A 27775-nucleotide genomic window follows, 5' to 3' on the forward strand; every position below is an offset into this window, starting at 1 on the left:
GTCTTGATTTATAGGGCAGAGCAGAGCAGTTAGGCACTGGCTTAAATGACCAAAGCATTTAGTCTCAGTCTGTATTATTTAATAGCTACCAGACAGCTCCAGGCAGCTGTAAATAGTATGACTTAGAGGAAGCACTGGGGACCCTGGTTTCAATTATACATCAGTTACACCAGCCCCGTCCAGGCAGCCAGCCAAGGCACTGTGCAGATAACACGGGACACAGCTGCATGTACATCCTGGGGCCACCAAGCACCCTGTGTCTCTGAGCTACTCTTCTGGTCTGAGAAGCAGTTTTCTCCACTCCCTACCTGCCTCCTAAGGGTGGCTATATGGGCTGGTTGGAAGATGCAGCCACTGCCAGCGCCTGGCCCACTGGGTCAGAATCAGGCAGGGACACAGAGGCAATTAGTCCTGGAGCACCCACAGGGCTGGCTTCTCAGTGCGATCAGAGCTCAGGGGAGGAGGGGGACATGATGGTAAACAGTGTGGCCCTCAAGGCTCTCTGCCCAGGGTTCAAATCCCAGCTCTGCCACTCAGCAGCAGCTGTGTGATTCAGTGCCTGTGGCCTCACCTGGGGTGCATGAGAACTGAGTTACCACATGTGTGACAAGGGCTGACCAGAGCCAGGCAGGTGCTGGGCAGTAAGCTAGGCCCATGGTTACACTGCAAATCTAAATGTACACCCAGACTGGAGCCCTGTCCCTGCTGCAAGTCCCCATGTACGTGAAGGGGCCAATGCTCCAGGGACAAAAGCCTCAGGGTTTAGATGACGCATGTGACTGACCCAGGTCAGCCTAGAACTGGGACTCTGGGGAGCCTGTGGTAGTGTCAGCCTCTGATGCCACACTCTGCTTCTGCTCCCAGCCAGCTCTCATTTTGGGTAACTGTTACCCACACCAGTCATGACACACACCCCACCTCTGGGGTCACTTGGGTGGACAGTCCCTTCCCTTCTGTCAGGTCCTTTGTATCCTTATTGTGTTAGCCGAGGTCCTTCAAGAGACAGACACCAAGTGGGGTTTGGTACACAGAACCTTACTGGGGGAAATGCCAGTGTGGACACAAGTGGAGAGGGAGCTGGCAGACAGCAGTCCCAGAGTGCCCCAGGGGTAGGAGGTATGTGGGCCAAGGCCAAGCCCAACCAGGAAGGTGGGTGTGGATAAAGTGAAGGTTCTTATGGCCAGGATTCTCACCTGGCCCTAGTTGCCTAGCTCACTACACACGCATGGGCACTATGTTGCCGTTGACTCTAAAGAGCTCTGCCTGCTCTGGGCGACACTGTGGCATGACCACACAGCTGCAGGGCTGCAGGAGAGCAGACACTGGTGTGGTGGCAGCATTGAGAACTGATACTGAGACAGTTGTGGGGGCAGAGAGGCCCAGAGGCAGAGACCAGCTTGCTGCGTGCAGACTCACTCTGAGTGGATGGGATTCTAGTGAATGACCTGCTACTGTGAGAATAAAGTTGGGTATAAACCCTTTAACTCCAAAAATGTTCCACTGTCATTTTTTTTGGTCTCATTGAATCCATAGTGAACTTGCATGAAACTAAAACCCACTGGTAAGACAACTGGTGTAGTCGGCAGGATTCACTGTTGGCCAAGGAAAAGAACTGGCTGCCCTTATGGGAGGGGTGCTTCAGTGGGCTGCCCCTATGGACGGGGAGACATTCAAGTGTCCCCTAGTGGATGTGTGGTCTTACATGGCTTGCCTCCTAGAGGACTAGGCTCCACCATGACTGGGAAGGGGTGGAGGCAACACCTGAGGCCATAAAGTTGACCCTCAGCAAAATAGGGAATTCCTTAAGGAAACAGAGTGGCTGTGGGAACTGTGGGAGACTTCTCACAATATTGAGAAAAGCTGTAAGGGAGAAAGACATCCTCCCGCAGGAAGCATGAGAAGAGGCAGCACAAGAACATGAGCTGCAAGGTGCCGTCAAGGTAAAAAAATTTGTTGGTGATTGAAATGGCATCACTATGAGGTGCTGTGGAGATGGTAAAGGATGTCGTGGTAGCCCGAGAAGGAGCAGTGGCCTGAGCAGCAGCAGCATAAGAATGCAGGCTGACAGGTGCCGTGGGGCAGGTGAAGGATGTAGTGGAGCTGTCAGCCCCAGAAATGGAGGAGCGGAGGGTTTGGTGAACAGGCTGAGGGGAGGCCTGCTGGTGCCAGAGACATCAGCCCCTCCTCAGCTGAAACCCCATCTGGTTGAAAGTTGGTGGAAAGCCTGAGAAAAATAAAGACTCAGCAACCACGGATTCCTCCAGGAGAGGTGCAGCCCCCTCCCCAGTTCGTGGAGCACCCTATGCTATGCTCCTGTACTCAGGTCCAAGAAATGAAAGCACAAAACGAAATATGGTCTGCCCTTCAAAGGAAGAATTTAAAGGGCCTTGTGAAGGTCACGAGGACCCAGATGTGGTTTGATTTGATAAAGGCAGGAACAGAGAGAAACTGGATGGAAAGTCTAATAGAATCTTACTGAAGCTGTGGCAACAACTGAAACCAGGGCAGCAGTTCTGGCCACTGAGGACGGAGAAGCAGAAGCCAAAGGCAACAAGATCAGCCTGTGCGCAAGATTTTCTGCTAGGGAAGGTGGGTATTATAAGGCCCACCCATGGTCCTTTTGGTTAACTCATTTGAGTAGAACTGGTTTGAATACAGCCAGGATGACCACTTGGAGGCAATGGATCTCCTCAGGCTTGAGGGTTATTATAATTTATCGTAATTTTTGTTATTTGTATATTGTGGTAGCCTCTGTTATTATGGAATTTGGTTACAATGTTCCAGCCTCCTTGCACAAGGATGACTGCAGAGGATTGAGGGCACACAGATGGAAGACGCGAGGATCCTGGAGGGGTGGAGTGTGGATAAAGTGAAGGTTTGTATGGCCAGGATTCTCACCTGGCCCTGGTTGGCTACCTCACTACATACACATAGGCAATATGTTGCTATAGACTATATAAAGAGCTCTGCCCAGTGCTCTGAGTGACATGGTGGCATGGCCGAATGACTGCAGGAGAACAGAGACTAGAGTGGTGGCAGTGCCAAGGACAGAGACTGAGACAGCTGTGGAGGCGGAGAGGCCCAGAGGCAGAGACTGGCCTGCTGCATGCAGACTCACTCTGAGTGGATAGAATTCTAGTGATTGACCTGCCACCGTGGGAATAAACTTGGGTATAAACCCTTTCACCCCAAGAATGTTCCATGTCTTTGGTCTCAATGAATCTATAGTGAACTTGCCCAGGGTGGAAACCCATGGCAGGACAGTGGAGCAAAGTGGGCTGGGAGCCCTGGAGCCAGAGTGGGCCACAAAGGAGGCCTGTCTCCCAGGGATGAGCCTGCCTGCTTCCGTGCTGTGAGGCCTGTGTGACAAGGGGCGGCTGTGGGGGCAGGGCCTCGGTCACTCGGGTTCCCTGCTGTGGCACCCTCCATGCAGTCTCTCCACTAAAGTGGCAGCACCTCCTCTGGACATCAGGCGGGTCCCCACATGGGTCTCTGTGGCTCTCCCCACGCTGAGGTTGTCTGGTCGGTGCCTGGACGAGACTATGGGCTCTGACAGGGCAGAAACCAGGGCTGATGGTGACCCAGTGCTGGCACACAGGCAGCCTGCTGAGGGAATGAGCCCCTGCAGAGTTTTCATCTGTCCCGTCTTCAGTAAATTCACTCTGAATTCTTTTAAACTGGACCAGCGGTGTGAGCCAGTCTTTCCCATCACATGTTTCTAACATCAAGAAACTCTCAGGACTTTAGAAACTGCTGGTTCTGAAAGAAAACAAAAGCAAGCCCTTCTAATCCCGTGAACACAGCACCACTTACAGCACTTCGGGGGCATCCTGGTGGGAGTTCCTGTTTTCAGACCCCGCCCCACACCTCACCCAGTTCTCCCAGTGCCCGATTCCCCACGAGCCTGAGTCAGACGGCACAAGTTTCCTGTCCCCACAACGACTCCCACCACCACTGCAGCTGCAGGGACAGGGCAGACCCAGGAGACCCCAGGCTGCCCCTGCAGGGCTGTGCAGCCACAGACTGACTTCTGCGCCGTAAATGCACCTGAGGCCAACATACTGCCCCATACTTCAGCCAATCCTTGGAAATATTTTCTGGGATTGCTTCTGAAGGGCAAACCAACCTAACTAGAAACCTTAGCAGCAACTTGTGAGCTCAGGATGGAGTCCCATGGCTTCAGCACAGCACAGAAGGCCCTGCCTCGGGTGTCACACTCAGCCAGCCCCAAATACCCTGCCCTTGTTGTGCTCCCTCCGCCTCCCTCCCAGCCTCTGCTGGAAAGGCCCTTCTCCCATCATCCAGAATGCCCTCACAGGGAGCCCCTGGGCAGTAGGGATGCCTCATCGGCCCCACCTGGCCTGGGGGGGGTGACATGTACCTGTTCCCCAGCTTTTGAGGATGTGGCTCCTAAGGCTGCTCCTGCCCTAGCACAGCGGTAAGAGATGCTTCTGGAATGCAGGTTAACAGCCACCCAGCTCCCCAGGAACCTCAGTGAAGTCACAGGAAGAGCAGCAGGTAAGAAGAGTGTGTGCCAGCCAACTACGGGAACCTGTCTCATCCATGTGAACTACAGAAAAGTTTCCCTCCCATCTGCGGTGCACTAAACCAAGCTTACACTGTGTGACTGAGATTTCCCAGTATTTTTAATAAGTATGGTGAAGTATTTAAGGATATGCATTTATTTCTAATACAAAAAATTCCCTCCAGCTGACCCTGCACCGAGAACCGTGGCTCATGCCTAACACCTCTTTCTCGCCATTCTCGAATACATGCCATCCTGTGGACCCCAGTGAGAATCATTCACAACTTCCCCAGACACATTATGTGTCTTCCTTCCATCCACGGATGACATTAGTGGCCAAAATGTCTACCTGAAATGTGCCTATGTCTTCTGGTTTCCATAGAATGTTCCTATTTCTGAATGATCAAAGGTGGTGTCTTCAAATCACCAAGGGGGTGCCTGAGCCTCCATACGGCCCTGCTGAGCAGCAGGTACGGCTAACTCTAAGGTCACCACACCTGGCACGCCTGGATCACCTCCTTCAAGGCCTTCAGCACCTCCATGCTTCTGTCCTTCACAGCCATAGCAAGGAGGATGGCTTTGTTTCCGGCTTCTTGAGACACAGACGTCACCAGGTTCTTTGCAAAGACATGGATGAGAGGCTGGTGAAGGGAAGGGGAGAAACCTATTTCAAATGTAAACTTTCCCTTAATGCCTTCACTACACAGCCCTCAGGAAACCAGACTGGCTTCCGGTTCCTCCAGTAAAACATTGCCCCATATGTTGGATGTCAACAGTGATTCAGAGTTCAATGAGACTCCTGAACACACCCGTTACAAATGAGCTGCTTTTAAAAAGGCATCAAGAATTTCTTAGTGCCTTGATTCCTCTGTATCATCCTGCTATTTCTAATCTGCAAGGACTCATGAGAGACAAGTCTGCAGAGCGGAACTGTCAAATCTCACAGGCAACCTTTGCAGAACAGAGCAGACAGCTGCTCATTACTGTATCATGAAAGGGTCAGACTGAAGGGGAGGCCCGCATTACAAAATCAATACCCCTTCTGTCTTTTGGGTAAACTGCAGATGGGCTTGGAAGAGCATCCAACAAGGGCAGATGGATGCCCTCGGCCCCACAAAGGCCACGGAAAATGCTGTTACCCGGTGAGGGGGGCGCGTCTACCAGAAGCTCCACGCCCACATTGGCAAAGCTATGGCCACCAAAGCATTTTTTCCTGCACTGCAGGGATCCCTGCCCATTTTACCTCATCCTGTCCCAGAAGGACTCTGGTGGTGAGTATGGGCTTGCTGATGTCACCGGCCACACTGGTGGGTTCCAAGGCGACTAGGGTACCCATCTTCCCGAACTGGGTCACCACCACTAGGACGTGACTGCTGAACGCTGTGCAGACCACCTGGGTGGGGACCCCACACACCTCGGCAGTCTTCTGCTTTGATGTCACCAAGGGTTTCCCTTCCATGGCTGGGTCTCTTCAATGGCACTTTACGTTTAAAAGGGAGAAAAAGGAGTCAGTCAGTGCCAGATCGCCCTGGGGCTCCGAGATAACCACCCTTTGACCGTAATCCACAAACACAAGCAAGCCCATTCAAAGCATCAGTCTATGGGCACTTCAGGGCTGCACCTGAACTTTCTGGAGTCCTAGAGCAGGCACGCGGCACAGACAGGCAGGCCGGGCAAGGCCGGCGGCAGGTCAAACAAACACACGTCTGTCTACAGGCAGGTGGGCAACACACCATACGCCGCGGGCCGTCCCTCGCTACTGCAGCCCCGCCGTGCTGAGGCCTCACCGTATGCGTCGGGGGAACGACCGGCGCCACCGGAGGGAGCAGCACCGCTATCCCAGCGGCGCAAAGGGATGAGCGCAGGGGGGAGATGCGGGCGCGGCGCGGATGCCAACCGCCACAACCGCGCGCCGCCAGCCACGCCGTCCCCGCTCACCGGGCCGCAACCGGAAGTGACGCACGGGGGCTATGCGGGCCTGCCCGCTCGCCCGGCTGCCACCACCGGAAGTGCAATCTGCGGGGCCTCGGGTCCCTGCGGGGCGTCCAGCCCTGAGCCGCTGGGTTCCGTGCTCCGGAAAAGGGCTCGCTGTGCTGGGACGACGCTGCGGCTCCACCCACTGGCCTCGGCCCCGGGCTTTCCGGACAGGGGCCTCAGGCTTCTCCGGAGGGGTCGTCGTGGGCCCCCGATCCCTTCTGACGCGCAGAGGTGGGCGGAGGCAGAGCCAGGCGGGGTCAAAGCGCTCGGGAAGCGGGTTTCTTCCGGGACTCCCCCCGGGCTCGGTCCAGCGGGGCAGGGGTCCCCGGGGACGCGCAGCCGGGGGCGGCGGGTAGGGGGCTCTTGCCAAGGACCGGCTCGACCGGTGCCTCTGCCGCCTCATCGGCGAAGGGGGTTTTTGCCCAAACTGGGAAATGCGATGACAACACCGAAGTCCAAAGTCCAGGCCGAGCTGTAAGAGAATTGGGGGCAGTCTGGGCAGTTCAGTCCTGGAGGGGAGCTGTGCCTGCCTGGGAGAAGCCAGGGGCCCTTGGAACCCCTCTGGATGTCCGGAGGTCTCTATCCTCAAAGGCCGCTGAAGGATACCCTCCACGTCCAGGGAGTAAGAATAAACGCTTATTTGGCACTTAGTGTGTGTTAGTCCGGAGAGAGAAAATCCCAGGGCAAAATACCTCTAAAAACCGAAATCAAAGGGAGAAAAAAGTGTAAAACCCGTTTATTGCTCATAAACTGCAGTCCCGGGCCGTTTTTCTCTTCTCTGGAAGAAGCCAGCAAGCACGCAACCCAGCCCCCTCCCCTTAACGTCTCAGGTTCAGACACGCCCTCGGTTGCTCAGATAATTTCCTATTGATGTGGAGATGAACTTCTCTCCACCCCTGAAGATAGCAAATACACTAAAGCCAGGAGAGATATTCTGGAAATATTGTAATTTTACCCACAGTGTACCAGGTATTATTCGAAGTGCTTTAAGTATTATAGTAATTCACTTAATCTTAACCCCGTTAAGTAGAAACACTGTTACCCGTGTTGTAGACAGGAAGTTCAGGTTCACAGAATTTGCTCCACCCAGGCCACAAAGCCGATAAGGGCGGGATCTAGGCTTCAGCCTTTACCCTTAATGACCGGCGTGGCGATCCCTACGCCCAAGTACAGGGGAAGAGGAGGGCAGCAGGATGGTTTCTGGTTACTCCCAGGGATCCCTGAGAACCCCTACTGCTTACCCTGCTGTGGATAAAATTGCAACATTTCCAGATTATCTCGCCCGGCTTTACTTCATTTGCATATCCTCAGGGGTGGAGAGAAGTTCATCTCCATGTCAGTGGGTAATTACCTGGGCAACTGAGGGCGTGTCTGAACTTGAGAGTTTAAAGGGAGGGGCGGGCTTGCTTGCTTCTTTCCAGAGCAGGGGAGAGACGGCGGTGGACTGCAGTTTGTAAGCAATAAACGAGTTTTAAACTGTATTTCTCCCTTTGACTGATTTCGGTTTTTAGAGGTATTTTGCCCTGGGATTTCCTTTCCCCAGACTCACACCTGGCGTTCTCGAAGCTGGACGTTTTCTCTGCAGGTGAGGGAGTCTCATGCTTATTCTGCAGATTTGAGCCTTGAGACCCTTCCTTGGGATTAATTTACCTTCAAACCCCCTGCTCGGAAGCCTTCCTGTCCCGCAGCCTCGTCTGTCACGTCACACCGTCACACCGCTCAACCCTTAGGAAGCCTCAACATCCCTAATGTCCTTACTCCCTTTTCTCTTGATCTGAAGACTCTTTAATCCAAGTCAAGTCAAATGAAGCGTGCTCCTTCTAAAAGTATTTCTGGTGTGGATACAAAACATTATCAAAATAGACATAAAAATCAGGAGGAAACTTGTTTTTGAGCTTTCTTGTAGCCAGTTCACAGAGGGAAAGATTACAAGTTTCATGGTTCCAACATTCAAAAAGGAGGCAACATACCAATTTCTCCGCAGAGTCTTAAGTTTTTGGTTCTAAATTTAAACACATCTACCCACACAGCCCCCCTCCCCAGGTAAATTGCCAATGGGTTGCTTTTCCACGTGAAACCAACAGTTAATTCACTTTTATTCAACTATTTGTGCATTCTTTGTAGGCAAGTAGACACAAGAAATCTGAGCCCCCCCCCCACAAAATCCCAACTCTTGATACAAATGTACCACCTTTATAAAAGAGATGAACAAAGTGGATGACGGTTCGATGACCCCGTTAAGCAATTAGGTAAGCACTTGCGCTGGTCTGTTTCTGTGCAAGTCTGTACAGAGACAGTGTGAGGGAAGCAGGCGGTGGGAAGGCCAGCCTGGGTAGAAGTGGTGACCATCCAGGGAGGGGTTCCTGGCGCCTAAATGGACATGTGGGCAGAGCTTACACACCCAGAGTGGTGGGGGAACTCATCCCTGCTGCTGACTGTTTACAGGGCAAGGTAGAAATTGGACTGGAAAGAAAGATCCCTTAGCTGAATTCACTTTCAATGGAAATCAGTCATAGCGTCAATAGAGGGGTAAAAGAATTGGCAAACGTATCTTGTAAAATGAAAAAAAAAGGAAAATATCTTGAATTTGTCTAACATTCAAGGAATTTTAGTTTACGAATGCAATTACACATTAATCTGTAGAACCAAGAGAGAATCAGTCAAGTGTTGATACGGCAAGACTATAATGTTTCCAACAAACTGTACGATGGCCACACCATGTGTGACTTTCCCAGCTCTGCTGTGAAAAGGATGGGCTTCACTGAACTATGGCGGGCACCACCCATTTTCCAAAGAGCCTCTCTTAATCCTTGGAGACACTCAAATCCTTCCTCGTTGAAGTGCCATCCTGTCATCAGCCTTGCCAGCTTCCCCATTCTCAGTTCCCTGCCCGTCTAGCCCTGCCAGGCCCTCCTGCTGCCCTTGCAAGTGGCTTTGGGCTCCATGTGAACATGCCACAGTCACGTTTATAGGCTTTCTGAGATCGCGCATCTTTCATCAGACATATGATAGGACTTTGCAGCTGATATGCACTGTATGTTACTGGCTTGCCCCCATGATTTCCCAGCCCATCAATGTCAGGAGTGTGTGAGAGACCTGGGAGCCAGAGCTGGAGGGATATTCGGGTGAAGCTCAATTATACAGTCAATTCATTTGTAAACCTTTTCCTGTTACAACGATTCTATTTTCCTTGCAACCTCATTACTGCCAGAGCTCAGGTAACCAGAATCTAGCAGTAGGGGCCTCCTGGGTGTGACAGGCAGAGTGAGTAGGGCTACAGGCTCCAGACCAACCTCTTTGGATCTTACCACCTTTGTGCTCTTGGGCAACATGCCCTGTCGGCCTCAGTTTCTCAACTGAAAAACTGAGGCATTGAGTAAGCCTGCCTCAGGAGTGAGTGAGGTGGCCCGGGGCAGTGATCCCTGGAACTTTATGGATTTAGCAATTACATTAATTATTAACTGACTGTTCTTTCATCCCTAAATAAGTAAAATCCTACTGCCATATGCCAGAGAAGGAGCAGCTTTGGGACACAGAGGGACTCACATTCAAGACGCTCTTTGTTACCCTGGACCTGAATACCCAGGACACCCCGGCCTTGCTGGAGACTCTCTCCAAGCTTCAGGGCCAGCAGCCCCCAGGCTCTCCAGGAGATGCAGGGTCTGCCCTGGGAACCATCTTGTAGAGATGACATGCCCTCCAGGCTTCTGGGGGATGTGGTAATAGGTGGAACCACTACGTTCACACAAATGGCTGTTGCTCCCATGCCTTCTGGCCAGTCTCAGAGGACAAGCTGGATAGCAGACAGACCTGAAACATAGGGATTAGATGTGGATGTTTTATTAAATTTGGACGATAGATATTTTGGACTCCATTAGGATTCTTTCAAGCACAGGTGGCAGACACCTTAGGAAACCATCTAATGCCCCAAAAGGAGAAAAGACAGGCTCACTGACCTGCTGAAGAGGGGGGCTGTGGTTTCCTGTCCACCTCTTGACCCCTCCTCACCCTCAGGCGGGTCATCCCCACGCTGTGGCAAAATTGCCAGCCTCTGCACAGTGGCCCTTCTGCCCTGATTTCCCAAAGTCCCAGGACTGAGTGTCGTTAGGCTAGCCTGTGGAGCCTGCCTGTCCTTAGCGATTGTAAGGCCAGCAGACGGAATGCCCTTGCTGGCCAGTTCTGGGTCACATGTTCCCCCCAAAAACCACTGTCTGGAAAAATTAATTAATGTGAAATCAACTGTCCGTGCATTTGGGGGTGAAAAGCTACTTCTAGGTAATATATGTCAAAGAAGAGAGCATAACGGATGTTATTAAATATTTAGGACTCTCCACTCTCCTCCTCATGGCCCCTAAAACCCTTAATCTCCTTTGTGTTTCTGAGGCCATGACTATTCGGACATTTCCCATAAACGGGCTCAGACATTGAGGCCCCTTGTGTGGCTCCTGTCACTCTGCACGATGTTTTCCAGGTTCATCGGTCACACGTTAGTACTTCATTCCTTCCGGAGAAACTGGTTCTTGACTGCTTATTAACTGGGAGGATTCAATGACATTGCATTTGCCAAAGGGCCCAGTTAAGGCAGGATCCCTAATGCCACAGTCCGGCCTCTGGGGAAAGTTTGGCAGTGGGAAACTGTGTCGTGCTATTGTCCGTTAATAAGTAGACCTAGAAGATGTAGACCAGGCGGCCACAGTGGCCTACTTCATGCTGTCTGTAGGCTGCCCCCCGCCTGGCAGCCCTGCTGCTAAGGACACAGACTTTGTGTCCTGTGGACCCAGCCCACCACTGCCTGTGTTTGCCCCCCATCGGTGTAACTCAACCTGGTGATGTGGCCACACCTATAAAGTTCTTGTGCGGCACAGCATTCCCACGCTTTACTGCCACGAAGACCTGTGAATGAGCCACAGTTCAGAAGTATAAACAATTCTAATTAGGGTCCTTCATAAGGCAGGAATTACCATTAGCTGCACCCAGTTATCTAGAACAATATGATGAACAATTAATTTTTTCCCCAACTAGGATTACCCAAGTCGAGGTAGGGGGCTGGATATGAGAAACACGTTTGCCACTGGGGTTTCTGCAGAAAAAAAGATTAAAGGCAAGCAATTGAAAATCGCATATATTTTATTACAAAAACAAAACCCCAGGTCTATGTGAAATTTAAATTTTTCCCAAGGGAAATTAATGAATACCATTAAAACCGAGTCCAGTTTATAAGGATCCAGGGAGCAGTTCGATTCATCCAGAAAGGGAATAAATTCTCTTCCCAGGGAGCATTTAAAGATCATTTCTGAGAAGCCTGCAGCACAGGGTCTGAAGTGAAAACATCATTTTTCTAGAGGCTGGTGGTGTTTCCTGTGGGTGTAGTCTCAGCTTGGCTGAGGTAAGCCAGGGCTGCGTGGCCCAGCAAAGCCCCGAGCTTTGGAGGATTTTGCCAACAGGAGTATGTTTATTCAATAACACACAGCACATATGAAGAAAACCCTGTCTTTGGCCCAGGTCCATCATGGCCCAGACGGAGAGCCCAGCATGTGTGTCTGCTGCTGCCCAGCTACTACGGTGCCCTCGTCCCTCAAGCAAGGCTTTCTGCCCTCTTTAGGAATACTGAAAACTGCCTTGCCCTCGCATTTTGCTCTACTTGTTTAATCTTTAATAAATGAAACCTTGATCCATGTATCCTTTCTGAAAGCTTTTCTTTCAATATTTTAAGAAGCTGCCAGTGTCCTTGCCCGTCTGCATGCCCCTCGTGGCTGTTGAAGCCATCTTCCTGCCCAAGGAGAGGACAGAAAGCCGGTCTGCGTGTCATGGTGCCTGAGGAACAGGCATCAAATGGCATTGAACTGAGTTGGGGCACAGTTCGATGGACCGAGGTGGGGTGGGGAGGCGGAAGGGCAGGGGGACAGGATGCAGCTGAAAGAAACCCAAGCCCTGGCCCAGGGCTCTGGCACTGACTTGCCGATAACTTTGGGAAATTCTCTTCCCCTCTCTGGGCCTCAGTTTTCTTATCTGTAAAATGGGCAAAATTGGCCAGGTGGCTTCCTGCTGCCTTTGACCCACACCTCTTAGTTCTTGTCCTGGGATATGGATGGTGTCCCAGAGGAAGAAGCGCCTGGGAAAACGATTTGGGGGATGGACCTGGAGTAGATTTTGTGCAAGCAGGGAGGTGGTGGAGTGAGCTGCGATGGTTGAAGGTGACCTCACCATCCTGTGTCTGTGGGCTAGGCCAGACGCCTGTACCCCATGGACCACAAGACTTTCTGGCCACTGCAGCTTCCCAGTAATGTCCGGGCCTTCCAGGAGGTGGCGAGCGCCCTCCCTCAGAGGAGCTGAGACCAAGGGGTTGTCTGGGATAAGGTATTGGAACCAGGATGTCCACACTGGGGGGTTTGGATTCAGAGTTTGGAAGTCTTTTACAATGTCCACAGTTCTGTAAGTTAAGGCAGAACTGATAGCCGCCATGAGATCCTATTAGTTCTACTAGAATGTTCAAAAGAAAGTGGAACATGGAACTCCACCAGGCAAGAACTGGTGGCTCCACGTGCTGGCAAGGATGCTGTGCAGCTGGACCACTCTCGTGTCCTGGGGGTGCACAGGGCACGGGTGCCCTGACACGCCGCATACCTAGTATATGACTCTAGGTATTCACCACTGTTAGGTAGTTACCCCAGAGAAATGGAAATTTATGTTCACATGACTATTTACAGCGGCTTTCTTTATAATAGCCCCAAACTGGACACAATGCAAATATTTTCAACCGGTTGCCCTGCAGTTAAGGGGGGGAGCTCTTGGCTGGTGGTGCCACGCAAGGACTGAGCTTAGAAACAGTACACTAAGTAGGAGAGGCCAAGTGCAGAAGCTCCCCCACTGTATGATTCCATCCATATCACATTCTGGAAGAGGCAAGACTATAGAACAGAAAACAGGTCAGACACTACAGAGTAGGGGAGAGGGCGGTTTGACTATGCACTGGTGGTACGAGGAACTTCCAAAGGAGGATGGAAGCTCTGTACCTGGACTGTGGTGGTGGCTGTGTGACAGTGCGCATCTGGCACTCAGAACTGGACATCATGCAGGAGTGAATTCTAGGGTCTGTAAAAAACAGCGAGTAAATAAGTCGGGCAAATGAACTTGAGAACTGATAGAAAAATCCCACCTCCAACCCAAGGCAGCTCTTGCTTTAAATGAAGGCCTGTCACACCCACTAGGACAGCTGCAATATTTAAAAAAAATCAATGACCAGTAAACAGCGAGTGTCATGAGGACACACAGTGTGGGGCCCCAGATGCTACTGGCGGGGAGGTGAGATGGTATGGCCACTGTGGGAACCTGTGTGGAGGTCCCTCAGAAAATAAAACAGACGATCCCACCTCTGGGTCTTTGAGACCCCAAAGAATTGAAAGCAGGGTCTCAAAGAGCAAATGTGGGAGCAGGGCAGGGTTGGGGCTCGTGCCAGGACCCACGGGGGGGCTGCCCAGCTGTCCTCAGGAAGCTGCACCCCAGCCAGGTCCCAGATGGTGTCTGGGATGCACCAGCAGGTGAGCCGTGGGAAGGTAGGCAAGCGCCAGGTGCTAAGGTTTCAGATTTAGTTCTGCACCGGGGCCCAAGTGGACTGAGTATTACTTATCTTCTTCCTTAAATTCAGTGTTACTGCTGTTAGAGCAGTCAGTATATTCATGCCCTACAATATCGCAGAACATGAAGGGTGCACAGTGTGAAGTCAGCCTCCGTCTACAGCAGGTGAGCCAGTATCCTGCCCACACACCATCATCCTCTCCACCTCTGTGCACCCAGGGCTGAGTCCCACTGCTGGTGACTGCATTGCATTGCTGGGAGCTTCCTCTGCAAGTGCTGAAGTCCCTGTCCTCTCCCCACAGCCACCCCCACCCTCCCCCACCCATCCTCCCCACCCATGCATCCACCCACTTACCCACCCATCCATCTGTCCATCCTTCCTTCCTTCCATCCAGGAGAGAAGTGTTTGCTTTGTCATTTGCTTGATGAGCACGTCCTGCCAGAGGCTGGTCGGTGGGGCTCTCAACCTCACTGCCAGACAAAACAGGTGATCAAACAGCTGCAGGTGGAGGCAGAGTCAGGTAAAAGCCCGAATAGCCCCCTACCCCCCACCAAATGGGATGGCAAAATTCCCAAGAGGGTTGAAGGGGAGCAAACACTCCCCTGGGAAAGCAGCTGTGGAAGAGGAGGACAGGCAGAGGCCCTGGAAACACGGGTCTGCTGCCCATGGCAAAGGCCAGCGTCACCAAGGTCCCTTTGGGGTGGGGGTGTGGGATTAGGTGGGACTTTCAGCATCACACATTTATGTTCTATTTGCATTTTTTTATAGCGAGCATACTTCACTTCTAAAATCAGAAAGAACAAACCAGGGAGAAAGAGGCGAACCTGTGACTGTTGGGGCGGGGGTCTCGCAAGGTGTAGGTGCACCACAGAGCGGGAGGGGCCAGGCAGGCAAGTAGCAGGGTTAGGGTGGCCCCAGCCCCAGGGAAGCTGAGTGGGAGAGCCCGTGTCACCAGTGAACACCTCCAGGGGGCAGCAGAGGCCACAGAACGCTCTGGGCTGAGCCCAGGGAGGGCGGAGGAGCTGAGGTGTCCTGTCCTCCTCACTCCCTTCTGGGGAAGGGTCTCCTTCCCTCAGGCCTGCTGCCCTTGGAGACCTGCATCTTCTCCAGAGGCCAGGAGCCTGTTCATTCTCACTCTGTCTCTGTCTCTCTCCTATCTCACGTCTTCTCCCCATCCAGTCACCTAACGACAAAGCTCTTTGTCCTTTGAAGGTGTTGATACCTGTAATTTTGTCACAGGCACCTGCCGAGCCTATCCTGAAGCCCAGGCCTGGTGCTATGCACTGTGGGGGTAGTAAGAAGACACAGGCCTCGCTGTGGTCCCCTATTGACACAGTTGGGTACCCATAGGTAGGAGGATTATAAAGCAGACCAGAGCATGAGCTCTCAGAATCAGGGCTAGGAAATACCAGCCGGACTCGACTGTCAAGGCATAATGAAGATGCAAAGTGGGTGTGGGCTGGCTCAGGTCCCCCACAGCTGCTATTACTGGGCCTCAGATTTGCTGGGACCCTCCTGGTGATGGGGAACAAAATCAGGTACCCATGTACCTCCCTCATTCTCCCGGGTCAGAAGCACAAGGCTTTCCAGTTTCAGGGGGATGACGGTCCCCCGCAGAGCTTTCTGGAGGGGACACTGAAGTGTTGGGGCAATGCTCTGTCTGGCATCTGGGGCAGCAGGCTCTTCCTGCTCCTTGCCTGGGATGTAGCCCCAAAGCATCGCTCAGACAGGACAGTGGGATAGGAGGAGGGAGAGGGAGCAAGGACCCAGCCTCACTGAGCCCTGAGAACATTGAGGGCTTTGACAGTCTCTGGAGAAATAGCAGGGCTCTTGGCTGGGCCTGGGTTTTTTGGATAACTTTAAAAATGAAAGCATAAGTTACATACAGAGAAATGCACCTGGTGTGCCACTGAATGACTTTGGCAGACATGCATGGTCATGTAACCACAACCCCAACCAAATATAGAACAGAGCTCAACCCCAGCCACTGTGAGCCCTGGTCTGTTCTCTGTCCCTATAGCTTTGCCTTTTCCAGAATCCCATCTGAAGGAACCACATGGGAAGTGCTAGCAGGGCTGTGTGTATGTGCTGGTACATATCTGTTTCATGTGTGTGCACGTGTGTGTGTGCACATGTAGCTAGTGGGTCGGCAGAACCAGTGCTGTGTGGGCCTGGGGCTCCATCCTGGCTCCCCGTCCCTACCTAGCAGTGCACACTGGGTCCCCGCGGGCACTTCCTGCCCAGAGCCCTTGCCTTCAGCATCTTCCCTGTGAGACACCCTCCCTACAATTGCCTCTGCTACTGAGCACAAGCCCCCGCCCTCATACTGTCCACTGACCACCTTCATTCTTCCTCATCTGCCTTTCTTGGCTCAGGAGTCACACACAAAATTAAAATATTAAAAAAAAAAGTTTTTTAATTGTGGGAAAATAAATGCAAAACGTACCACTTTAACCATTTTTAAGCACATTCACACTGCTGTGAGCAGCCCCTCCACCATTTCCAGGCCTGTCCATCTCCCCACACTGATCCTCTGTCCCCACTGAGCATCCCTCACAGCCCCTGGCCCCACCACTGTCCCTGTAACTGTGATTCCCCCAGGGACCTCATAGAAGTACAATCATTTGGTGGTGTGTGTCTTTCTGTGGTACTTTCAGGCTGATCTCATCCTGAGGGCTGGAGCAGCTGTCAGAATTGCCTTCCTGTTTAGGGCTGAGTAATATTCCACAGTGTGGATGGGCCCCATTTTCTTACCCATTCATCCATCGATGGACCTGGGTTGCTTCCAACTTTTGGTTATCATGGATAATGGGCTCTGACTGTGGGAGTGCGAATACGTTTTCATGTCTCTACTTCCAGAAATTCGAGTACATGCCTGGGCAGTCCACCACCACAACCTAATTTGATGTTCCAGCTGCTGGTTGGAGTGGAAGGGCTGTGCCATTGGGCACTCTTGCAAGCAGGCTCTTTGCTTCCCTCTGTGGCTCACCTTCCCAGCTCCTGTCTCTCTGCAGAGGGCCAGACATAACATCTGCCGCACACTCGTCAGCTGAAGGACCTTTTCCTGCGCTGAGGTGGCAGAGCCCCCGGCCCTCTGTGTTCTGAGGTGAGCACATCACGACAGCTGGGAAGAGAGGCTGCACAGAGCGTGGGGAGGCTCAGGCCTGAGACGGGTGGGCTGCATCTTGTTTGTGATGATTGTTGGAATGCCGGCTTTGCACCACTGTGGTGCCCACCGAGGGGGCATCTCCATCCCCTATTTGTCTTGGGGGAGACTCCAGCCATCCTCTGTATGGGGCTGGGGCAAGTGGGAGAAACAGAATTCTGGGCCTAGATCTTATAAAGCAGGTCCCTCTTGGGGTCGGCCGGGGCCTGGGGTCAGGCTGGCCACAGCCCCCCACATCTCCTTTCCTGCATATGAAGGGCTGACGCCTGTTGCCCTTGGCCTGCTTTCTTTCCTGGCTGTGCATCTGATTCCCCTCTGCAGCCCCCCAATGGCCGTGGCCCCCAAAAGCCTGCACTCTGGGAGCAGAGCAGCCTCCACCAGACAAAAGAACATGGAGGTTTGACTTAAAGTTGTTAAACCCACGAACCCTCCCATCCAGTCATCTCAGGCTGTACTGAGGCGGCAGGGTGATTTCCTAGCTGTGTTGACCAGTTGGAGGTCAGTTAATTCAGCTGAACTTTGTGCCCAGATTTGCTAAGTGCTGTTGGAGGTACATGAGGTCTTCATTATGGCGTGAGATAGCTTCATTAGGGGGACGACCACTCCCATGGACTCCTCTCCTCCGCCTTCCCAAGCATCCAGCCCAGTGCCCCAATTTCTGGATGCAGTCTGGCTTGGGGGTGGGCACCATGCAGAGAATCTGAGACCTGGTTCTGGTGACCGGTTCTACTTGCCGCATAACCATTCTAATAAGCTGGGTGGCCTGCTTTCCTGCACTCACCCCCAGGAGGAACCTACAGGTGCCCACCTCCCTGGTCCTCAGTTTTCTCATCCATACACTGGGAACAGCCATCTTCCCTCTTGCCACCTCCTGGGGTGGGCTTCCCAGGCTGGGTAAGCTCACATGAGCGCAGCCCCCTTTCCTGCCCATGACTTGTGCCTGTGGTGGTCACAGGAGGGCAGGCAGGGGTCAGCCACTGGCCGGGCGCACTACCTGGAGCTGGGATTGCTCTCTGGGCAGCGGTGAATGACTGACAGTGCCACAGGGCCAGTCCCAGATGAGTGGGACTAGCAGCTTGCCAGTTTGCTGCCTAGGGTCAGGTGCCATGCCTGGTGCCTCTTACCAGTCCTGTAACCTTCTACCCTGTCCCCTGGGTTTGTACTTGGGGCAAAGGGTGGGCATGTGGGGGGCCCCATCCCTGTGCCACAGGGTGAGTGGTCCCCAGGGCTGCCCTCAGTCCCACGCCCCAGCCAGCAGGTTCTCTGGCCCCAGCAAGCACATTGGGGGAAGGTAGAGGGTTCTGGGCACAACTGGAGGCTATAGCAACTAAGATGAAGGGAGATGAGTGAAGGATGGCAGATGTTCCCCAAGGAGAATCTGGGCCCCCCAGATGTTTCCAAGAGGGTTGGGAGTTCTGAGAGGCAGGACAGAAGCAAGGCTAGTCATTATTCACATCTCTGGTACAGGAGCCCAGAGTGGGGCAAGATGGAGAAAGGGTCTAGGGGCAAGGACCCCCACCCCGTTCCTCAACCCCCAGTGAGAGCCTTGGAACTGGCAGGCTTGTCTTCCCATTCCTCCCAGGAAAGAAACCAAATCCAGAGTGGAGTTCCCCTTGGTGGCATTTCCTGAGAGAACGCCCAGTATTCTGAGAGCTCAAGGGGCTCTTGTGATTTAGACCAACTGCTTAGCTGAACAATGGGGGTATCTGAGGCCCAGAGAGGGGAAGCAGTGCCTCCAAGGTCACACAGCATGTCAGGGGCAGGGCAGGGACTAATCCAGAGAGCCACACGTGGAAGACGGTGGTACTAGCCAGGAGCTGTGCATGCCCTCTAGAACTTGGGCTTGTTGTCCCTCAAGCAGCCCCCTGAGGGGCAGGAATGGTTTCCTGTTTCCACAGGTGAGCAGCTGGAAGCTCTGGAGGTCTGGGGGAGACTCGGGGGCTCTTGGGAACTGCAGTGGGGATGCGGGAGGCGAAGCACCAGCACCGTCAGGGCCGCCCCCCGTGTACGGGGCTATTGGCACCAGCTCCTTAGGCATAGTGGGCACCTGAACTCCAGGGTCATCTCCTGCCACCCTTGTGAGGTCTCATGGTCCCCATTTCACAAATGGAGAAACCCAGGCTCTGAGGGTCGTGCTCAGGTCAGAGCACAAAGCGCCGTGAGTGCGGGAATCCACCCCGGCTTTCCCCAGCCAGGTTGGGGGCCTCATCTGCGCTGCCTGTGCTTCCACCACCATCACCCTGATGGCATTACGGGATGATCACCTGGGCACCTGTAAGTGTCCCGCCAGGCTGTGGGCCTGGCGAGCAGGCTGTGTTTCAGCTCCCAGCACACCGGCACAGGGAGAAGTGGGGCCCACTCCGGGTCAGTATCTGGCAGTCTGCCTTTCCACGTATTCTGGTTATCCACACTGCCTAACAAGCCGTCCCAGCTGCCTCACTACAGCTCATGATTTTGTGGGTCGAGAATTTGGCTGAGCTCACTAGGTGGTTCTGCTCCACGGCCACCCGGTGGTACTCAATGGGGGGTGGGCGGGTCTGGAGGGTCTGAGGTGGCTTCAGTCACATGCCTGGCACCTTTGCCGGGACTATGGGAAGGCTGGGCTCAGTGGGGACTGCCCACTGCGGTTCCCACCCTTGTCCTCCCCGGGACAGCTGGACTTGTCACCTAATGATCAAGGCTTCCAGAGCCCGTGTCCTGCGGCTGGGACCACAGCAACTTTCCCCCACCTGCCCCGCATTGTGGTAAAACACAGAGAACATAATGTTTATCATTTTCACCGTTTGTAAGTATACAGTCCAGCCGCATTCAATACCCTTGCAATGTTGAGTAAGCATCACACTCAGCCCAAAAAGGCTTCGTCTCCACAAAAACTGTGTCATTATTAAACTCCCTGCTCCCCACGCCTCCCCAGCCGTTACACCACCATGCTCTGCTTTCTGCCTCTGAACTTGAGGACTCCAGGGGCCTCCTACAGGGGGAATCCCACTGTGGGTGTCCCTCTGTGACTGGCATGTCTCAGCATCATGTCCCCAGGGCCCATCCACGCTGGAGCAGGCATCAGACTCTCCTTCCTGGCTGAGCCTGAATCATGTGCCAGTGTGGGGAGGGACCACACTGTGTTCATCCTTCATCTGGACAGATGGTGGGGTCACGTCCACCTTTTGGCTGCTGTGAATAAGCTGCTGTGACCATGGCTGACAGTCTGAGTCCCCGTATGCTCTTGATAAGCAGACACGGAGACACAGATTTGAGGGGAGAAGGTGCAGACTCTCTGTCAAAGCAAGGAGAGGCAGGAGCGTGCTGCCGACTTTAGCCCACCGCACCATGCCCTGCAGAGAGCGGGCCTGAGGCTTGGGCCATGAACCTGACCAAGAGCAGCCACAGAGAGGGCCAGACGGCAGAGGAAAGGGGAGATGGGCCCATGTCTGGAGAGTGAAAGCAGGGGTGGAGGCCCCTGGGGAGGGCGGAGCCTAGAGGGGCTGGGTGTGGCTTCAGGGGAGGCTCTGGAGGGGAATCTGAGAGCCCCGGTGAGTCTGGGCTCCACCCCCAGGACTTGGTGACCTCAGCTCAAGTCCTCAGCTCTCAAATGCCCTTCTTCACCAGACAGGAAAGGTAGCAGGGCCACCCTCTTGGGGCACAGGAGAATTCAGGGGGGATCCCTGGGAACCTCTTGCTTGGCTCAGAGTCAGCTGGGAGGTGATGAGAGGGGCCCCCTGGACTTGCTTTCTTGGTCCAAAGGCAGCGTGCCTGCAGGGTTGGAGTTGTGCTGCTGGACCGAGGTGGGGAGGGTGGGGAGAGGGGAGTCAAAGCTGTCCCCGAGCCTGGTCCAGAGCCCTGGTGCCACGGACAGTTTGCAGTTGGCTGGCAGCTGCCTACAGGGCCCTCTGCAGGGCCCGGGTTCCCTCGTCCATGCAGCCTCTGCCTGCCTGCTGGAAGCTGGACCAGCCCCCTGGGGTCTCTTAGGGCCTAGCTTGTCACCTCCTGTAACATCACTCCTGCTGCACAGGGAGGCCACAGTGAGCCCCGGATGGCCCAGCCTTCAGGGCAGGGAAAGCGGCCTTGGGTGGGTGGGTGGCCTGAGAAAAAAGCTCAGAGGGCCTGCCTAGGGCTGCATGGGGCTGCCGGGAGCAGGCAGTAGGCTTAGGTGCACTCATGGCATGAGATGTGGGGTGTGGATGGACCCTTGGCCCCACTCGGTGCTCCCCTGGCTCTTGCAGCAGGGTATGGGCCTGCAGCCTGTCCTGGGCACCTGTGAGGATGTGGGGCACCCCCCAGCCACCCCCATGTCTGCCACCTCTGCTCCCTGCAGCCCAGCTCGTGCCCCTGCCAGCCTGCCTTCTTCTGCTTGCTCGTCAGCCAAGACACGATTCCCCCAAGACGGCCTCATCAAATATTCCTTCTTCCTCAGCACCATAATTTCTTATTTGTAGGTTAAGCTGCACCTGGGGTTCTCAGAAATCCGCTTACTTTCTTACAACTTGCTGAACTTGTCTCCTACACCTGCTTCCTTAGTTCAGGAGGAGGAAGCAGGGGAGCTGAGGGAGGGCGGGGGCCTCACTGAACATGTGAGCATGTGTGTGCACGTATGTGTATGTGTGCAGGGTCCGGCTCCTGGTGCTTACTCTAGGACTGTCCATCTGAAATGGTGAGACGGAAGTTCCATTCCTTCTGTCTGTCTTGTGTCCCTCTGTCCTTTCCAGGCACCGTGGGCCAGAAAGACGAGCAGGCTCAGTGCCTTTCCTGCACCTCCAGCACCTTCTGTGTGGCAGGCCTGGAGAAGGGCCTGGGCAATCCTGAGGCCCAAGGCTGGACAGGAGGCTGTACTGCTGTAAAACTGCATTCATTAAAAAGCAAACCTCTAGCTTGGATTAATACTTAGTATATAGGCACACACCTGATCATCTACATTTGCCCTCTTACAGCACTAAACTATGTTTTCTACCTTTATCTTGCATCTACCTACCACTTAAGCATTTTATTAAAAATAATAATAATAAGGGAGAAATGCGGGATTCACATATAAATCAAGTATAAAAATCAAACGAATAATCATATTTGACCTGATTGTTTATAGTTCATGATGCATTATCAAAACCGAAAGTTTCTGTGATGACTGCCCTTGCACTGTTCACCATGCAAGAAATTATTCACTATGTAAGAATTTGTTCACCATGTAAGAACTTGTTTGTTATGCTTCAGAAGATTGGAGACTGTTGAGAATTAGGCTTGGGGTTGATTAATGATTGTGCATTGAGTCCCCTATACAGAATTTTATTGTTGTTAACAACCATTTGATCAATAAATATGAGAGATGCCCTCTCAAAAAAAAAAAAGCAAACCGTTTGCCCCCTTGTCGGGCACTGTCACCATGCTTGCACTATCTTCAGGGGACTTGAGGAGGCGGAGGCTGGTGCAGGTGCCCCTCCCTGTGCAACCCCAGTGAGGGCCTGGTCCCCTCAGACCCTCTCTCACGGTCTCTAGGACTCCTTCCCACCCCCATGCCCTGTGATTCCTCTCAGATCCGAGAGGAGCTTCCGGCACACCACTGCCCCACCAGGCTTGCTCTCTGGTGTAAACTCCACTTCAGCTAAAAGGTTGAACTAATAATGAAGGTTCTCCGGGTTTATTATGTTCTCCAGGTTTGTAGGCGACAATGTCAGAAATGTGGCCTGTGGAAAGCAGGTGGCCAGGCTGTAGGCCTTCCTCAGGGCCGTCCTGGGCAGGCTCAGTGGGTGTCAGATGCAGAGACGCGTTGGGGGAGCCAGGGCCCTCCTGGCTGGGGGCCACACAAGTGGCGTGTGCATGCGTATGTGTGGCGTCCACACCCTGAGATCTAGGAGGCCAGGGGTCCCGGCCTGCAGGGCCTGGTGGCTGCTCGAGGACAGGCATATGCTGGCCAGGCGCCCCAAGCACAGGGCTATATCCAGAAGGACTCCTTAGCAGTCCCTGGAACTGGGGACTGTCTGCAGAACGTCCACAAAAGACTGCTTTGCAAGCACCAGCTTGGCAGGACCCTCATGGCTAAGCTTGACTTAGCAGAGTGCAGGGGCTGGGAGGTGCTTGGAGGATCAGGCCCCTTGTCTGGGTTGGTGGCCAGAGTGGACTGGAGTGGACTTTTGCTGGACAGAAGTCCAAGGCTGAGGGTCCTACATGGGAGCCCAGGGTGGGGTATGCTGGCTCAGTGCCCCTCTGATGGTGGCGCCACCCTGGTAGTGACTGGAGGCTGTTTGTATGCAAGGTTGTGGCGATTGGGAGTGGGCTTCTGGAGCGAAGAGAGGAAGGGGCTCTGGACTGGTGCTGGAAGGGCCATGGAACATCAGACCTCACTCTAGAAGGGTCTTTGGTGAGCTGGGCATCAGAGGCATGGAGAGGTGCTGAGTCAGGAGAGAGAGGCCTATAACTGGCCCCCCGCCCACATTAGAATGCCAGACATGGGCACCTGCCAGGAGGCGGCCTTGATCATCCTGCACCCTTCCGAGTCTGTCTGGGTTCCGGACAGACTGTCTGTGCCCCGCCCCGGGCCTGCCTCCCTCACCCTTATGGGTTGTATCAGAACTCGGCGGGGCACCAGGCACGGAGCTGAGCTCTTGACATGGCGCCTCATTCATCAGACCCTCTGAAGTTGGGCTGCATGGAACCTCTTTATGGATGAGAGCACCAAGGTCCATGGAAGCAGACGTCCCGAACCTCTGAATCGATGCCCGGCGCCCACACCACGCCAGCACCTGCCTGTTCCCACTCCTGCAATGGCCTTAGTTCTAACGCTATCACAACAGCTGTATTTTCATGTCCCCTTGCTGTCTCCCTTCCCCAGGGCTGAGCCCAGAGCCTTGAGGCCCCAGGGCCAGGAAGGGGGAGGGTATCACCCAGAACAGACTTGAGGGTCTGCCTGGGACCACAGAGCTGCCCTGTGGAGCTCATGGTGAGGGAAGCTTCCTGACAGCCAGGGTCTGTCAACCATGAGCCTTCTTGGGGAATGTGGCAGCCAGGCAGATGCCAGAAAAGGATTTCCTCAATTCCTTCAGCTCCCATTTAGAGTTTCAAGGGCCAGGCCTGGCTAATGATGTCCTAGAGTCTTGCTGAATGTGTGGGTCCAGAGTACACTGGATGTGGGGCAGCAGGAAGGTGCTCTGGTCCCCAGGATGGGAAGGCAGGGAGGTGAGGAAGAGGCAGGAGAGGAGCCGGGCCGCTCCCTGCTTTGAGGCTGAGGCCCACAGGCCTTTAGCCACATGCAGCTGGGGGTGGGGCCCTAGGAGAACTGGGAAGGGCAGGGCCTTGGGAGGATCTGTGGGGAGAAGCCAGGAAGACAGCCGGGGACAGGGTCCTGGCTCCACTCCCTGTGTGGGCATTGAGGGCATTGGGAAGCTCTGAGGAGCTGGCTCAGCAGCAGAAATGGGCTATTGGGGCTGAAGAGGCCGCAGCCTGGGAGGGCGCTGTGACCAGGGCAGACAGCCTTGGGAGAGGAAGCTGCAGGGCCTTCCTGGTGAATGTGGCAGCTGGACAGATGCCAAGCACTCCCCCCGCCACGTCCCCGCAGAGCCTGATATGCTCCTGAGCTTGGCAGGCATCTCCCAGCTCTTAATTTGTGGGAGAAGCGACCTTTTCTATTTCAGATCACATGCAGTTAATTTGCACTCCAAGTTCAAGAGAGCTCCTGAGAAGGTACAAATGTGATTTCTGAACAGCTGTTGCTGTGGGCTCAGTGTGACAGAAATGATGCACTAAGATGCATTTTCAGACAGAAAGAAATGCAGGCTCCCTCCCCAGCACACGCCTGGGGTGGCCATCCAAAGGGAAGAGCCTGAGGGAGCACACCAGCTAGCCACTCACCTTGTACTGTGTCCCTGACCAGAGCTGTCCTGCCGGTTTGCACACCCCCAACCAAGGGCCAGCTCACTACCCCAGGAGTGGCTGGCCTGGGCCTGGCCTGGCTGGCTGGGGGTCTTCGCCAGGTTTGGTAAAATCTGGTTTTCCTGATTGCGTCCTGACCTCGGAATATGCACAAACTCATCTCCCTTTCCCCCTCACTCAGGCCCTGCCAGCCTTTGAAGGTCGCAAACTCACCTTCCTCTTCTGCCAAATGCCTCTGACTCCTCAACCTATGTCCCTAAGCCCATGTCCAGGTCCCACCATCCTGATCCTGGGGATGCTCTGGTCTGAAAGTGAGGCCCTCAGGACCAAACTTCATGTTCCTTTTCCCAACGAACCAGCCAAGAATCCTATCATTTTCCTACTTCTGGACACCGTGCCTCTAGAGAGATGACTGACAATCACGTTCACAGTGAGCTGAAGTGTCCTGCCAGCCCACAGTGGGCATCCATGGAAAGCCGCTTTGCCGGGTCCCATGCCGGTCACTGTTGGGGGCAGGGCAGGAAGGGTGGGTCCAGTCCAGCATGGACGTGGCATGAATGGCTGCTGTTGTCGGGACAAGCCTGCTAACCCATGGTGGCCCTGTGGTGATTGGACCAGAGCTGCTCACCCAGCTCCAGCTAGACCATCAGATGGGGAGATGGGCACAGCAGGCAGTACCTGCAGGTGGCTGAAGGGGGGCTTCATTCCCCAAGGGGTTTGGGAAATCTGAGGTCTGTGCACAGAGAGAGGAGAGATGAGGTGGGGAAGCACTGGGAGAAGAAGAGCAAACCACAGGGCAGAGGCAGAGCCCACCTGTGACCCTGCCTCCCGGCCCGCAGACCCAGCAGGTCCCATGGGCAGAGGAGTCCTGGCATTGCATCCTGAGTCCTTGGCCCTTCCTGGTGCCAGGATTCTCCAGTGGCCTTGGAACCCTTCTCAGGCCTGTGGGCGGATCAAGCCCTCCTGAGGCCCTGCCTTCCGGGCCCTGCCCTTCCTGCTGCCTCCCTAGTGAGGCAGGTGTGGCCCATTGGGGGCCAGCAGCCCACTGCCTGGGGCTCCTCCTGTCTGTGTTGTGTCGTGCCTCTGGTTACCGGTTTCCAGCCACTTCTTGGGAATGTTCATTGGCTACTTGCCCTGCACCTGCCCAGCTGAGGGGCCAGTGGACATCTCGAGCCAGGGGATGACAGCCCAGGTTCAGACGGTGGGATGAAGAGCCTGGCCCAGGTGGCTGAGGCCAGTGGGCTCCATCCTGTGTGCACAGGGCCCTGCCTTCCCCCAGTCGCCGTTCTCTCCTCTGCACAAGGGACACAGTAATGTCCCCTACCCACAGGCTGCAGCAGTTCTGGGACCCACATAGGCAGAGCGCCTGGCACAGGACCGTCCCATAGAAGGCACCCGCCACCATGCCAGTATGCCTTTAAAGACGGTGCTCAGATGGCTGGCACGCTGCTGCTGGCTGTTGGATGGGAGCTTTGTGGGGCACCAGAGGCCTCATTTCCTTCCCAGTGGGCCTCTCCATGTGGCCTGGGCTCCCTGACAACTGGTCCCTGGATCCAAAGGCAAGTGTATCCCCTTTTCATGACCCAGTGTCAGATGTCAGCATCTGTGATGGGCTGAACTGTCTCCTCCATATTCATAAGTTGAAGCCCTAATCCCTCGGACTTCAGAATGGACTGTGTTTGGAGACGGAGTCTTTAGAGAGGTGATTAATTAAACTGAACTTGTATGGATGTATCCTAATCCAGTCAGGCTGGTGTCCTTATTAGAGGATATCAGGACACAGACATGCGCAGTGGGACGACCTTGTGAGGACGCAGGGAAGACAGCAGCCACATGCCCAGGAGGAACCGGCCCTGCCCACACCTGGGCCTGCTGGCCTCCAGATTGTGAGATGGAGGATTTCTGTTGGTTAAGCCTCCTGGTGTGTGGCATTTATGGCACCTGAGCTGATGGGTGGAGCATCTCTGGCTGCTCTCTATCCACCAAGGTAGTGACAAAGGCCTAAGTTAAAGGAGGGGACACAGAAGACCCCCTTTGAAGGGAGGGCTCTGGGGGAGCATGGGGCATGGGCACACGATTTGTGGAAGGACAGTGTGCCATATACAGCAGTTCCCTGGGCTTGGGAGGGTGATGGGCAGAGAGGAGGCAGCTGTGGGGTAGCCACGTGCCTAGGCCCAGCATCAGGTGGGGACTGCAGCTGGGACCCCTTAGAGCAGGGGCTCCAAACCCTGTAACAGGACACGGGGCCTGGAGGGCTGCTGAGGACCTGGCCTCCTGCAGTCACTCCCTAGGACTCCACTGGCTTCTCTAAGCCCAGCAGTGGTAGGAACCGGGAGGTGAGCCTGGGGCTCTCATTACTCCATCTAAGGGGCTGTTGCAGCTGGTGTGGGAAGGAGTGAAATGACACTTCCTGGGGGTGTCGTTAGAGAGAGGTTAGAGAGAATGACTCAGTGGGCGAGATGCAGGTCTGAGCCCCATTGCTGCATGGCCAGGTGGAGTGGGCTGGCCCTCCTTCAGCCTGACCAGCAGCTTCCAACCATGAAAACTAGCTTCTCCCCTCTTTCCCTGGGTCCCTTCTCCCATTTCCCATCCTTCCTCCCCGCTTCCTTCAGGAAGGGCCCATCAGTGCTGGAGGACACAGAGGTGAAGAAGAACACGCCTGTGCTCTAACGTACCC

General features: G+C 54.3%; 1 protein-coding gene and 1 long non-coding RNA gene across 6 annotated transcripts; one reads left to right on the plus strand and one right to left on the minus strand.

The window, feature by feature from the left end:
• Positions 1–4628: 4628 nt before the first annotated feature.
• On the minus strand, positions 4629–7921 carry PSMG3 (proteasome assembly chaperone 3). 5 transcript variants are annotated; one of them, XM_073214933.1, is made up of 3 exons: positions 6464–7921; positions 5940–6005; positions 4629–5142 (listed from the first exon to the last, which is right to left on the minus strand). In XM_073214933.1, exons 1-3 carry the CDS (start codon positions 6903–6905, stop codon positions 4949–4951), a joined length of 702 nt encoding a protein of 233 aa, XP_073071034.1. In that variant the 5' UTR covers positions 6906–7921; the 3' UTR covers positions 4629–4948. The 5 variants fall into 5 exon arrangements, with proteins under 5 accessions (XP_073071034.1, XP_017511817.1, XP_017511815.1 ...); XM_017656328.3 differs by having other exon boundaries at positions 4629–5166; positions 5769–6005; positions 6464–6608; XM_017656326.3 differs by having other exon boundaries at positions 4629–5166; positions 5769–6005; positions 6313–6480.
• On the plus strand, positions 6596–12173 carry LOC140844018 (uncharacterized). Its single transcript, XR_012122087.1, has 3 exons — positions 6596–6733; positions 8627–8751; positions 12005–12173. It is a non-coding gene; the product is annotated as an uncharacterized lncRNA (long non-coding RNA).
• The last annotated feature ends 15602 nt before the right edge of the window (positions 12174–27775 follow it).

The sequence above is a fragment of the Manis javanica genome, chromosome 10, assembly GCF_040802235.1.
Source record: "Manis javanica isolate MJ-LG chromosome 10, MJ_LKY, whole genome shotgun sequence".
NCBI classification, from domain to species: Eukaryota; Metazoa; Chordata; class Mammalia; order Pholidota; family Manidae; genus Manis; species Manis javanica.